This window comes from Sminthopsis crassicaudata, chromosome 6 (genome assembly GCF_048593235.1).
Source record: "Sminthopsis crassicaudata isolate SCR6 chromosome 6, ASM4859323v1, whole genome shotgun sequence".
NCBI classification, from domain to species: Eukaryota; Metazoa; Chordata; class Mammalia; order Dasyuromorphia; family Dasyuridae; genus Sminthopsis; species Sminthopsis crassicaudata.
The window spans coordinates 29,915,678-29,930,990 of record NC_133622.1 but is presented as its reverse complement, the minus strand read 5'-3'; the positions used below and the strand labels follow the sequence as shown (position 1 = coordinate 29,930,990).

General features: G+C 39.5%; 1 protein-coding gene across 2 annotated transcripts in view; it reads right to left on the bottom strand.

Annotated features, from left to right (window-relative positions):
* The window catches only part of UBE2K (ubiquitin conjugating enzyme E2 K), a 70,610-nt gene extending 56,341 nt beyond the window's left edge, over nucleotides 1–14,269 (bottom strand). Inside the window, exon 1 of one of the 2 annotated variants that reach the window (XM_074274577.1) lies at nucleotides 13,785–14,269. In XM_074274577.1, coding sequence (XP_074130678.1) covers nucleotides 13,785–13,847 — 63 coding nt within the window. In that variant the 5' untranslated portion in view covers nucleotides 13,848–14,269. The remainder of the gene's footprint in view (nucleotides 1–13,784) is intronic. The other variant, XM_074274578.1, reaches the window with a different exon arrangement.
* Between the last annotated feature and the right edge of the window lie 1,044 nt (nucleotides 14,270–15,313).

The window sequence follows — 15,313 nt, the reverse complement described above, 5'->3', positions numbered from 1 at the left end:
TGCAAGGGATAATGTTGTAAAAAACATGCACATGTTCTGTCAATAAGTCATAATAAGGGGGCAGCTAGGTGGCAGTGGATAGAGCACCAGCCTTGAATTCAGGAGGACCAGAGTTCAAATCTGGTCTCAGATACTTAACACTTCCTAGCTGTGTGACCCTGGGCAAATCACTTAACCCCAGGGGGGGGGGGGGGGGGGAAGAAGCAAAAATAAATAGACAGATAAATAAACAAATAAATAAATAAATGTCACGATAAAAAAAAATTAATAAATAAACATGCATGCAAGCAAATGCTTGTTCCTAACTCTCCTCCTCCTATAATATTCAACTATATAGGTAGCCAAGAATTCTGTTCCATTAGAATGTATAACTTAGTCAGACATTGCAAATGGGCAATGGACTAACCCAAATACTGAATAATGATAGTAACAGACTGGACTGTATTTGGAAAGATGCAGTGTTTTTAAAATTGACCAGTTTTTCAGTGAATATGGTCTAATTTGTGTTTTCTTTGCTACACAGAATGCCCAGTAAATGCAAACTGGCAACTAACACTTTTGAATATCTGTTCTTAAGAGAGGTACTTGGAACATTGAGAGTTTAGTGACTTTCAAAGTCAGGATGTGACAGAGGCAGAACTTGAAGCCAGATCTTCTTGGCTTTGAAATCAACTCTCTTTGTAAACTGTTTGCACTATTGTCTTTCTACCCAGGTTACGTATACCTTTGGAATCAAATTCTTATCGTGCAACAAGAAATTTGGTTTTACACACATATATGATATCTAGCATATACTGTAACACATTTAACATGTATGGGATTGCCTGTTATCTAGGGGAGGGGGTGGAGGGGAAAATTTGGAAAAGTGAATACAAGGGATAATGTTGTGGGATAAATTACCCATGCATATGTATTGGCAAAAAAAATTATAATTATAAAATTAATTTTTAAAAAATAAACTTAAAAAAAAAAAAAAGAAGAAATCAACTCTCTTTCCACTATACATTACTTTTCAGTACTGATACATACCCAGTAACAATGTGTGATCAAAAGTCACCGAAACCACATTTGAAGATTTAAAGCTGCAGTCACTTAACAGTAATGCAATGCAAAGAGGTTTACAATGAGCACGAGTAGGTTACAATGTTATTTTAAAATACTTTTTCAAGAAATGAACAGAAAAGATAGTACTATCAATGTACAAGCCTTAAAAGTAAAATAAATAAATAAATAGATAGATGAATGAATGAATGAAATGACAACACTATTCCAGAGGATTGCTGAATGAAATATGCTTCCCACCTCAACAAAAGAGTGATGAATGAGTTAATGATACATATATTGTCCAAAATGATATATGTATACATTTGGTTTATCTAGTTGTTAAAGATAATTTTCTTTTTACTTAATTAGATGAGAAGGGAGAAAGGATAATTATGTGATGAAAGAGAATAAGAACATCAATGATATATTTCTAAAAGCACACAGAAAAATATTGGAAATTATTTTTCTATAACTACATGCCAAGAAAACGATTTAAATGAAATGGATGTATTTCTACAATATAAAATATACAGACTAAAAGATCAAGAAAGATAATTTGATATTTAATCTGAGGGGGGGGGAATGAACAAGTTATATAAGTGAATCTGCCCCACCCCACCAACCCCCTTTTTTCTACAAGTAACTTCTATCAAGGAAAGATTTATTCCAATTATCAAGATAGGCACACAATAATAGATAAGAGCTATGCACAGGAAAAAAAAATGAGAAGAAAAACCTTGTTCTCTCTATCAGGCTCACACATACAAACTACAAAACACTCTTTACAGAAATTAAAGATAGACCTGAATCAATATTAATTGTTCATATATGGACCATGCCAATGGTTCATATATGATACTACCTAAAAGTACAAAATGATACTACCTAAATTTACTTATTCAATAACACAACAAATTGCCACAGGATTATTTTATATATCAAGAAAAAATAATAAGATTCATCTAGAGAGAAATATAGGTAAAGATTCTCAAGGAACTAAGAAAAAAATGGGATGAAAGGCTCTCTAGCTGTATCAGATTTCAAACTATACTACAAAGCAATAATCATCAAAGCAATTTGGCACTGGTTAAAAAAATAGAATGAATAGAGACTACAAAATACACAACACACAGAAGCAAATAAATATGTAGTACAATATTCAATAAACCTAAATTTTCCAACTATTGAGGAAAAGAATTATTCCTTCCATCAAAATCTGGTGAGAAGACTAAAAGCTGACAGGTGGAAATTTGGTTTAGACCAAGATGTCATGCTACTCCACAATAAGATGCAAATGGTTACATAATTATGGTCATATAATAAATTAGAGCAACAAAAAACAAAACAGCTTTCCCACCTATGGAGAGAAGAGTGCATAATTAGGCAAGGGATAAAGAGCTTTTCGGAAGATAAAATGGAAAAATCTGATGAAATAAAATTGAAAAGGATTTTACACAAAACAAAAACAATGCTATTAAGATTACAAAGAAAAGTGTTAATTGATTTTTAAAAATGTATCTTTGCAACAAGTTTCTGCTTCCAGAGATATATAGTGAATTGACTAAAATGGGGAAATTCCAAGTTTATAAGGTAAATATAATAAGCTGCACAGTTACACTAAGACTTTTAGAATACCTTGTTTATAAGAAGTTGTTCCCCAATAGATATAAATAGATATGTTGTCAAAGCATTAGAACAAGTAGCTCTCTTAAAATTAAGAAAACCCAAGCCATAAACAGCAATATGAAAAAATGCTCCAAATTACTAATTATTAGAAAAATAAAAACTAAAGAAACAGCAAAATAGCTATGGATGGAGCTGGGGAAAACAGGCAACAATGATGTGCCATTAGTATAATTGTGAATGGTCCAGTCATTCTGGAAAACAACTTGAAACTGCCAGAAAAAAATTAATGAACCATGCATATTCTTGGACTAAATAATACCATTGAGTTTATGACACCAAGAAATCAAAAAAAGGAAAACAAAGTCCATAAGAACAAAAATATATAAAGGAACACTTTATGTTATAACAAAAAAACTAGGAACAGGAGTTACTCCTTAACTATGCTATCTTTGAACAAATCATGATATATGTAGAGTAATGGAATATTATGCTCAGTAAAAAATAATGGAAAATATGGTCTCAGAGAAACTTGGGAAGACTGATATGAACTGATACAGAATGAAAGAAAAACTTTAATCAGAGTGAACAATTTACACAACTTCAACTAAGAGTACATGTATCCAAAGGCTGTCATGACTATAAAAGATTTATGAAGAAGATCCATTTTTTAAGATATTGATAAAGTATGGAGTTTTGCTCCACTATGTTTATTTAATAAAAGGGATTTGATAAATGGCAGCAAATGAGGTTGTACAACCCCCCCCAAAAAAAAAAAAAAGAGAAAAGGAGGAAGAGGTCACTGAACTTTTTTTTAATACTTTTTCATTTAATATTTTTAAAAACTTTAATCCCTAATACAAGGAGTACAAACAAAAAATAGCTTTAAAATAACTTATTGATTCTTTATTCTAAGAGATGGCTCTCTAGAAAAGAAGAAGATATACAGAGGAAGTAAGAGTATGTAAAAACAAAAAATATCAACAAAAAAACTTGTTTTTAAAAAGAAAGTAAAACGATGAATTATATACTCCAAGAAAATGTAGGCAGCACAAAATAGGGATGTATTTTCATACATAATCTTTTTCTGTTCGAACTTTGAATGTAGACGTTCCTTCTTAATCAATTGAGAATAATTTTCTTCTTGTTTAAAGCGCATAGAACAGAAGGAAAAAAAAAAAAAAAAAGGATGCCCAGAAGGAAAGACAATTGGAATAGCTTGGAAACTAATGTTACATACTTGATTTTTTTTTTCAAACAAAGTTATATGCAACAAAATTTGAGGTTTCATATACAATTTTTTCTGTTGATTGTTGGGTTGTTGTTTTGTTGTTGTTTTTTAAGTCTACACAATGTGCCAGGTACTCTGCTACTAGATACTTGGGATGCAAAGACAAAAACAAAACAGTCCTTTGTCCTCAAGGAGTCAATATATACATAAATTAAATATAAGCATAAAAAGTGAAATATATACAAGGTAAATTTGTAATGACACCCAGGAGAAAGTCAAGGAAAACTTCATGCAAAAAGTTTTTGTTCGGTTTTTAGTGAAATGAGATTTTAAAAAGTAAAGGAGAAGTTCATTTCCATGGATGAGGAACAACGAAGGTGAAGTTATTGACTTGCATGGACTGTCAACTAAGAACGAGAAAATAATTTGGGTGTGGGAAAGGGAAAAGTATATATATAATAAATAAGACTGAAAAGATAAACTCGGGCTGGGTTGAGATGAGAACTTTAAAGGTCAAACAGCAATATATGTGATGGTATTTATAGAATAACAATAGGAAGCCATTGCAGTTTATTAAATAGGGGAATGAATTGTAATTAATTACACCTACACTTTAGGAAAATTACCCTAGATAGTATGTGTGTAGGATGGATTAGAGAGGAAGGCTTTCAGGGAGGATCAATTAACAGGTTATTGCAATAGTCTAAGCAAGTGAAAAGGATTGGAGCTGGCTAAGGATGGAGTCGATTAAATAAAGAGAAAAAACTTTGTGGCAAGATTCTGATAAAGGTCTTATAACTGAGTTGTAAAACTAAAACTACACCAAGTAAAGTTTTAGTAAAACTACTAAAACTACACCAAGAGTTTTGGGATACCCTGCATATAAAGTTGTAGAGGCAGAATAGGTAGAAGGTGGAGAGGCAAAAATCACAAAGTCTGGACATATAAAAAGTAAATGCCAAAGATTGGCATCCAGGAAAGAAACAGAGAAATTCGTGAGGGCTAAGTTTGGAGAGAAAGAAAATGATTTCTGTTTTCAATACACTAATCAGTCAACAAGCATTTTTTTAAGTACTTCCTACTTTCCAGTCACAAACCAAATATTAGGCATACAAAATATAATAACAGAGTCCCAAGCTTTCATTTTAATGGGGGAGGCAGGGAGAACAATATAAAAACAGAGCTTCTTACCAATGGAAGGAATAGAGTTAGAGTGATGGTCCAGGGTCGCTAACTCAGAGTGGTGAAATTCAGAGTCAAAGACAGATAAAACACAGATGGACTTTTAAATTTCTATGTGAAAATCAATTTGAAATATTCAACAGGAAGCTAAGGAGACAGAGCTCAGGAGAAAAAAGAGTTGGGTATATATTGTACATGAAATTAGGAATAGTTTGTATACAGATGGTAAATAAGCAAAAGAGGGGAAGGGAGATGATGAGGTCACACCAAGTGAGAAAGAGTCAAAAGAGAATTAAACAGGATCCAAGCCACAGCTTTTGGGGAACACCCTTAGCTGGGAGTATAACATGGAAAATGAGCCAGCAAGGTGGAATGAGAATAAGCAGTTGGTCAGGTAGGAGGAGAACCAATCAAACAAGAATATAGTGATATGAAAATCCAAAGAGAAAACAGTATCCAAAAGGAGGTAACCAACAGTCAATTGCTGCAAATATTGATGCGGTAAATGGAATCCAGCAAAAGACCATGTCGCTGGCAGCAATACAATATCTATGCTATCGTCAGTGAGGAGCAAGCTGATTCTGCAGAATTATCTGGTACAGGAGAGAGCTATTCTGACTGATGCCCATTGGTTACCTTATACAATCTAGTGGCTAAGCTATAGATGGAACTCCCAAGGCCATCTTGTATTAACAGGATGACCACAACTACCAGCTGGTTGGTCTCAGCACATAATTAGCTCGGTTAACAACACCCCTTATTTTTTCCATCCTTTCCCATAAAAGATCCCATCTTCACCTCCTTGTTAGTTTTGAGTCCATTAGGAACTTTGCTAAGCATTATAGTAAAGCTTTGCCTCATGACCTGGAGACAGTTTGAGTGTGTGAATTCATTCTGGGTGACTCCCCACTTCCGTGACTTGTTGGACCTCATATACCTCATCAATATCATGCAGACTATAGATTGAAAAAAAGGACATTAGTTTTGGTCATTAAGAGATCACTGGTAACTTTGGAAAAAATCATAAATTTCAGTTGAATGAGAAATAAGAAGCCAAATTACAAAGAGTTGAGAAATATTGAAAGTGGAAGACATGAATAAAAACTCCTCCCCTCCCTAAAAATTGAGGTGTCATGGGGAACAAAGGCATAAAACTTGGGAGAATAGAACAATCTAATGATGAATGTTCATTTGGAATGAAGGAGACTTGGGTTTGTCTGTAGGCAGCAGAGAATGAGCTGAGAAATAATGAAGATTAGAAAGATGGGATAGTTTCAAACACAATTACCTGAAGAAGATGAACAGGATAATGTAGGCTCAAGGGAGATAGAAAGGGTTACGTTATCCTTGGTAAGAACTAAGGTTCCCTCTTCAGAGACTATAAACAGGAAGGATGAATAAAAGGGTTTAAAAACAAGAAAAAGGGAGTTCTCAAAGGACTTTTATTTACTCACTCAAATATGATTTTAAACTCAAATTGGAGGCGGGGAGAGAGACACACACTGGAGGGATTGAGAAGAAAAAGTCATAGAGAGATCAAGATATAACCCAGAGACAACTTGTTGAATGTTCAGTTGGAACATTATGTCAATAGATCTAGAGGAACTCCTACCACAAAGGACAGCCCATAGAAAATTTGCATGCATAAAGAGCTATATACACTATACACTAAAGAGCTATATATTTTAAAAAAAACAAAAAACTCACTAAGACTATGGAACTGCCTAAGTACCCAAAAAATTATAATAAAAAATGAGTCAATGTGGTCCTGGTTTGAACTAAATTTATTCATTTATGTCCTCTTCTAAGGTTATTAACTATGTGGTCTCTTCCTATCCCCCCCTTCTAAATTACTCTCATACTAACTTTTAGGTTCTATTCTATAATAAATACACATTACTCTATTTATACATGCCTCCCTCCCCCAAATTGGTTCAATGCAGACTAATCTGAGACAAATTCAGAACACTCTAGTTACAGTGGAATTCCAAATGCCAGTTACTGGCTCCAAGTAAAGGGAAGAATATATATCCTACAGAGTCTTGGGGAAATTTTGCTGGGTTCAAAGGCCTTAAAAGCAGGAAAAGTTCATCTCTAAGCTACTTTGTAGAGGTGCATCTGCTATGAGACCTAATGCCTACATCATTTTAATAATTATAGTTAATTTACAAGCAAAGTGCTTGCAAAAATATGTGATCTCATTTGTCCCTCACAACCATCCAGAGAGGTGAATGCAACCTACTTTACAAATAAGTACACTAAGGCTTAAAGAATTTAAGTGACTTGGCTAGAATCACAAAGCTATTATTTAACACAGGATGTGAACCCAAATCTTTCCAACTTTGGGTCCAGCCCTTTATTCACACTGCTTTTCTAAGTTTATTGTCCTTTTTTCAAAATCCATTTGTGCAGCTAGGTGGCACAGTGGATAGAGCACCAGCCCTGAATTCAGGAGGACCTGGGTTCAAATTTGATCTCAGACACTTAACACTTCCTAGCTGTGTGACCCTGGGCAAGCCACTTAACCCCAGCCTCAAAAAAAAAAAAAAAAATCCATTTAAGCATAATCAGTTGAATGATTTAAAATTCTATTTTATTAAATTCACATTTGTGTGAATTTATTCTTTCTTTGGCTTATGTTATTATGTTCTCATTACCAACTGGAATAAATAAGTAAAAGACATAATCTAATTTATAATTAAATGATAGAGTATAATAATAACCATATTTGTGATCAATAGCTATATTTTATGAAGTTTCACGTTTATTTGTCCACAGTGACCAGTTGTACATATTTCAAAAGCAGTAAAAAAATTTTTCCTACATGAATTCTGCCTCACTTGTATAGACCACTACCATTATCCTCCTTAAATCCCCTCACTCCATACATATGGACACATACTTGCTTTGAAACAGAAATAGTTGCCACCAAAAAACATTCTTGAAAGTAATTTGTCTGAGAAAATAATATGTCAGTGTCAGGTAAACAAAGGGTTAAGTTCTAAACAACCCACAAATGCTTATTTTAAAAATAGGATAACTGTTTATTTACATATAATTTTTCTTGCTTGGATATTCAGTCCTGATAGTTAAAGAGTGGTTGGTTAGAACATCTAGAGAGATGAGGCTTCATAAAATCAAGTAAAAGAAACCATACTTTTAGAGTTAATAGCTGCTAACTGCTCAACCTTATGAGGCTTTCTCTAGATTGAGGAAATTAAATTCTTGAAAATGGCATTCATTTGTAAAATTTCTAATCCTCATTCCACACAAAATATCCACAAAAAGAATTATTTGAATGAGGTTTAATTTTTGCTTTGCTATTTAAACTTGTGCAATTCAAAGGCAAGTGCCTTTATCTAGTCTGAACTTCATTCAAAATAGATACTAGGCAACTGGTAACTTAAAGTAATTGTTAATAAGCAATAAAAAGATACAAATATATCTTTTTTTCTAACTCGGAAGAAAAGAATAGTTCTAAAATTATAGTATTACCAATATCAAGTAACAAATGGCTATGAGTACAAAGACAACAACTCATTTCTACTGGCAATATTAAGTCTAATCAGAGCAACAATAGCTGAAGATCCTTAAAAATCAGCCCCTGCCACCTTTTTAACTTATGCATATATTTTAAAGCTCTAATCAATACCAAAAATAAATTTTTTTAAGTTTAGAAAAGAAAAAAAAATAGTAAAAAGATAAGATAATAAGTGTAATTAACACAGGACAGTCAAAGATGAGTTTTTGCACAAGATAAAGTCAAAATGATCAGGAAATAATTCCCAGATGCTGCTTTTGGAATCCAAACATGGATTCTTAACTCCATCACAACATTTACATTGAATAAAAGTATAATACCTGTTTCAACTAGGTGTTAGCAAGAACCTTCACATTTCCTAGATAGGTGGTCCAACAAGTCCAACCTATGATAGACAAGTTCTGAACAGGATTTTCAGTGACTTGGGAAGGTGAGGAAAGTGAGACAGCTTCTAATGTCTCTATATTCCAATGAGTAGTTTCCCTAAGATATACAGATAATGAAGTATATTCAATATCAATTTGTGGAATGAAGAAGAAATCAGAGATGCTATTTGATGCTGTACCAGAAAAATTATGTATAACCCAAATTATGACCTGAGTTATATAGTTGACAATAGCTATTGGCTTGCTTTCAGAGATTTCTCTCTGAAGCATAGGATATACCAGTGGTGAAGAGTGAAAATTCTCACCCCCAAAATTAGTAGAGAGAGTTTGAATGTTTGGCAGCTAAGTTTGAATGATAGACACTCAAACTCTCCTGCAGAGAGCACAATTCAAATAGCTATTCAGATAACCTGAAGGCCAAAGACACACTCACCTAAGAAACTATTTTACAGAGAACTGATAAAAGGTAGGCACTCACACTACGATCAAAAGTCACAGCATAAGGACAGACACTCAAGGTCTCTTTTAAGAACATTACTATGAAACGTGACATATGAGACAGTGGCACAAGACTACCTAACATGATGTGTCCAAATCATAATCTCTAATCCAAGAGCAAAACAGACTCTCAGAAGCACAAGGGAAACTAGAGCTGCACAAATCCATTCCCAATGTTCTCTAGGACTACTACTGCCTGTCTTGTGATAGAGCCTTCCAAATGTATAGTGGACTGATCAGCCATAACTCATCACTCCACACTGTGACACTAACACTGTGATGTCATTATGGCTCTTTCACAATGAAGGATGAACAACAGATAAGAAAGAAGCTTCCAGGTTTTTAAGATAGTCCTCAGAGCAGTAGAGGGAGCTTAACGTGTCACAACATAAGACAGCTAGGAATCTCCTGTGATCCTAGGAATCTCCTGCTCTATTGATCACAAAAGGTCATTTTACAGATGAGAAAACTGAGGCCTAGAAAAGTGAAATGACCAGAAGGATCAGAAGGGACAGAGCCTTTCAAAACAGTGCTTTAAGCTTTTAAGCCCAGTCTTCTGACACCACATCTATTTCTTTCCCCAGCTCCAAAGGTTATGAAAGGAGTTAGCCAAAATCATGATTCTGACAGAAATGCTTCCAAGAGTGCAAAAAAAAAAAAAAAATCCCCCTGTCAAGTCCTACTTTAGTCCTTTAGATATTTTTCTGATAATATATACATTCTCTTCATCTGATCCATTTACTGTTATTACTAGCCCCATTTTCACAAACGAGGAAACTGAGGTCAAGAAAAATTAAATGATTTATCCACAGGCATAATATTAGGAAAGTGTTTTACTCAGGATTTGAGTTCCATATCTTTTTGACCCCAAGCCCAGTATTCTATTCATTGTGCCACCTACTGGTCACTAATACAAATTAGAAACCAACCTACAAGAAATTTTAAAAAAGTTAAGACACCAAAGTTTTGGATCAGAATGCTTTCCAGGAATAGGGAAGAATGTAAGCAAAGGCAAGGAGGTGGCAAAGCTCAAAATGTATTTGGGGGGATCAGTAATCTAGCCCAACTGAAGCAGACTAGCTAAAAAAAAGATTAATAAGGATAACTTTAGAAAAGAAGCTTGGAGCCTGATTATCAATGGTGTCATATGGAATTTTCTCTTAGTAGACATTTAAAGTTTGATAAATGTTGACAGTGAGAGGACATGTTTACAAGAGTAGTATGTGTGAATTGTCTTCACAGAGACAGAATAGATCATGTTTAGGTCCATCTGTGTCCATAACCAGATGGATTTCCATAAGAGAAACATACTATGGCTGGTCCATGGTACAACAAGCCTTATTTTTTAATTCTACACATAAAACAATTGCTTCACTGAGCACTATGTGAGGCAAATAGGCAAAAAGTAGTTAACATCAGTGGACTGACATTAATTTTTCTTTAAAAACACATTTTTTATCACTATACTTATTAAACAGTATGGTCATAGTTCTTTCAAGCAGAAATTTCATCTTCTGGTTTAAAGTAAAAAGAAAAACATTACCCTCCCCCCCCAAAAAAAAATCTGTTAAGTTTTTAAAACTAAAATAGCTGGGCTAGGGTCTATTTTTACTTAATCAAGTAGACAACAGAAATGTGAAAATATCTGAGAGTTCATCAGTTGTGAGTTTATTTGGATTCCTACTATTTAGTAGGTTCATTGATCTGCCAAAGAAAGTATAATAAAGATTGCAAAAACAAAGTCCAAAAACCATGGCTTCAAATGAAACAGTTGGTATCAATTTTAAAATTTAACATTTAACATCTAAAATTTTAAAAATTGTAAGGTATGAAAACCTGATATATGGCAAAAGTAATTCAAACTAATTTCAAGTTAATAAAGATTTTATTCTACAAATTTGCATTTCCTCCAATACAGGTCTATTATTTAATCTGTCAAATGTGTGTAGATACAAATATAAAATTAATATAACCAATTAAGCTACAATTACTTTGTAGCATGAAATAGAAGTTCAAAAAACATGAGTTTATGTGCTCTTTAAATACAAAACATCGTACCTACTAAGCTGTAAGTTTCAAAATATACAGAATTATTACAACTCAAAATGAAATTTTTTTTTACATCTACACATTTCCAAGTTAATTAGAAGTGTCATTTATCTCTTCAAAATCAGTGATCACATTCAAAACACTGAATATGATGACTCTTTAAAGACCCTATGAAATACCAAAAGTTCTTTTCCCATTTCAACAGCTTTAATTTAAAAAAACAAACAAACTAGATTCTACATTGGAAGAAAATCTACTGACAAATACTCTTGGATTTCAGGGTGAAAATGCCTCACTTTAAAAGGTCAACTTTTCCAGCTAATCAATCTATGAAGTCCACTTCAATATCACTGAAGATTAGCTTTAAGAACAAAAAATAAATAAATAACCATGGTTTTGACTGCCTTGCTATCAACAATGAAAGTAAAACTAAATAGTAAAATTTTGATGGATAACTCAAGACTTAACAGAGGACCTAGCTACCTTACCCATTCCACTAATTTTGAGTTATTTTTAAAACTTTTAAAATTAAATCTATTAAGAGAACAGGTCTAGAGATCAAATGCTAGAGATGAAAAATATCTTAAAATAATGCTTTTCAAATAAACAAGAACCTCTGAAAAGACTATATCAATTAGATTTCCAACTCCAAAACTGAAAATCTAGGCTGCTATTTTATGTTAAAAAGTTAAGAATCCTTACTATAAAAGTGTTGTTACCACTACAAAAGCTGCTGAAGTGCAAAATGCCTTTGATATTAGCTGATATTCTTAGTAAATACAAGCTCAATACATAAACAAACTTTGGGTGGAGAACAACAAAACCCAAAGTGATTTAAAAAAAAAAAAAAGAGTAATAACTTGACCAGATGTTCAAAATAATTGTTAACATGAGAAAGGAAAATATGAATTAAGTCAGGAATCCTCCTCTAATCAGCATAATCGGTTGTAAGGATCGTACAAAGACAGAAACAATTTTCAACCAAGATTAAATGGTGGGAGCCTTCCCTAAAGCTGCCCTTTTTCACCATTTGGGAAAAGGAGGAGGGAAGCTGCTTTGGAAATGTACATGGAGGGCAGCTGCCAAAAGCTACCCTGGCCCAGTCCTCCAGGGTTTGCCTATTCTACTCTTCCTAACCCCCTAAACAACTCCGGAGGGACCCAGAAAGCAGAGGAAGCTCTCCAGCAAACTCTAAATGCACACCCCCAGAGAAGAGGCCACTCACTCCTCGTGGGGGGGGACCGTCCTGGGTCACTAGAATTGCTGGGAAAAGGAATCCCCGGACCCCTACAGACCGCCGCCAGCGCGCGGAAGGCCCCCGACCCCGCTCCCGTTCCCGGCCCGGGTGTCCCCCGGCCCCGAGGGGCCGGCAGCCGCGCGCTCCAAAAGCCCGCAGTCCTGCCTCCGTGCGTTTGGGCATCGCCGCAGACCCGCACCCCGGGCGTCCGAAGGGGCCGCCCCCGCAGCCGCGTCCCGGAGTCTCGAAGACCCGCCCGACGCTCGGGTCATAGGCCAGCCTGCGACCACTGTGAGGGAGGGTGCAATCCCCGAACCCCCGAGACACTCCTGGACTGGACAGCTACTTGGGGGAAAGGGGGCGTGATCACAAGGGGTGTCTACTGCGGCCCCCTAGAGTGGCGTTCAATGCCCCCACGGGGGGGGGGGCCGGGGCTCGCCCCTCCAGAGTCTGCCGCGAGCCTACTCCAATGGACAGAGTCAAGTTCGGAGCGTGACCCAAGTCCTCGGGAGACACTGTCCCCGACCTATCAGATCCGGCGGCAGGCGACCTCCCGGTTCCGGACCTTCCTCGAAGCCGACCCCTCGGGGCCACGCAGGGCCCGTTCACAGGGGGCCGTGGGAGGAATCCTTTCTCGTATGCCCTCCCCCGGCAGGACACTAGCGTCCATGTTGTCCTGTGCCCGTCCGGCCTCCCTCTCCTCCTCCGCCTTCTTCCCCCCCCAGCGCCGACCTGCCTTCGGGGCGCCCCTACCCTCTCCCCAGCGGCGCGGCCGCCCCCCCCCCCCCGGCCCCGGGCCTCCCCACCCTGTCTCGGCCTGCTCCCCGCCGGCCCCACTTCCTGCAGGCCGGGCTCGAAGCGACTTCCCCCCCCCCCCCCGCCACCCCCTCCCCCAGCGGCTGACGCGGCGGAAGGCCGGAGCGCGGCGGGGAGCCCGGGGGGCGGCGGGGGGCCGGGCAGGCCAGGGAGGCGGCGGCCCCCGCTCCTGCTGACCTCCTCGCTCTTCAGCACCTCCTTGAACTCTCGCTTGATTCGCTGCACCGCAATGTTGGCCATGTCTCCTCCCGCAGCCGTTTCGCACCCTCCGCCTCCGCCGCCGCCACGACCGCCGCCGCCGCCGCCACCTCCTCCGCCGCCTCCTCCTCCCTCAGTGAGTCAGAGCCGAGCCGGGGAGCCGTGCCGCCGCCGCCGCCGCCGCTCTCTCTTCACAGTGGATTCACCTCCGCGCCCGGCCACCAAAATGGCGCTGGGGCCGCGCATGCGCATGGCGAGCGCCCGGCCGGGCGGCGCAGCGGCTCTCGTTGTCAGCCCCCAGGAAGCTTCGGAGCCGCGAGCCCGCCAGCCGGCCGCGAGCCTCGGCCTGTGCGCCGCCGCGTGCGTGGGCTGGTCCCGGGCTTCCGCGGCGCGCGCGACTACACCGCTTCCCCTCCCCCTCCCTCGGAGCGTCCGGCCTCGCCCCCGCCTCAAACCCTTCCGCCGCCTGCTGGCCTTGCCCGGGGGACCTCGAGGCCGCGACCCTGCGGCGGGAAAGCACCCCGCGGAGCCCCCTCCCCGCCGTTCTCCCCGGCCCGTCCTGTACCCTGGGGGGCCCAGGGAGAGATGCGGAGAGGTTTTCCAGAGGACCCCGAAAAGAACCCCCGCAGAGCAGCTCCAGCCACTCACAAAACCGCGGCCGTCATTTTTAAATTTTTTTGGATAAAATCGGGAGAGTCCTCACAGGGAATTACGTTCTCCACCCCACCCCCGCCATCACAAAAGAGCGCTGACGAGGCGCGGGCGGGAGATGCCACAAAGCTCCCTGAACCGCCTCGGCCAGCCCGTCTGCCGAGGGGCCGAGGAACCCCGACGCAAAACCCGAAGCGGCTGGCAGCCCGAGGCCGAGGCAGCCCGGGGGCTGCGCTGTGCTGCGACCTGAGATATTCCCGACCCTGAGTCCTGGGAGATGCCCTATTCGGGGCCCCCGGGAGGGGGACCTATGGTGCGCCTGGGGCCTGCGCTATTCGGGACCCTGTAACCTGCGGGTACTCTTCGGGACACTGTGACTCGGGGTGCGCTATTCGGGACTGTGGAGCAGGAAAAGAACCCAGGGATCTGGGGCGGGACATGAGCGAAGGGCGCAGTGCGACTCAAGTTTGGGGGCAGTAGAGGCATCCGCTAGAAAAAACCTGGACTTGGCAAGTGCAAATTCCCTGGAGCTTCGAACTCGGCTAGGGAAAGATTAGAGAGGCGGGGCGGGGAGGGGGAGGAGCCCGACCTCGCCTAGCTGGGATGGGAGGCTTATCTCCTAAGAACCGGGAGAGATACACTGTATTATAGATGTGGTTTGACAGTGTCCCAAACAGGACAAGATGTAACCATAACTGCTACAAAAAACTGCGGCAACAGACAGGGACGCGAATGAGACGACGCCAAATGTCAGCCCTCCAGCCGCCCTTGGGGGAGAGGGAGCTCCGCAGAGCGCCCGGTAGCGGCCCGGGTACGCTCCAGGCCCGGGGAGCGAGCTGCGGCCCGGAGCCCGGACG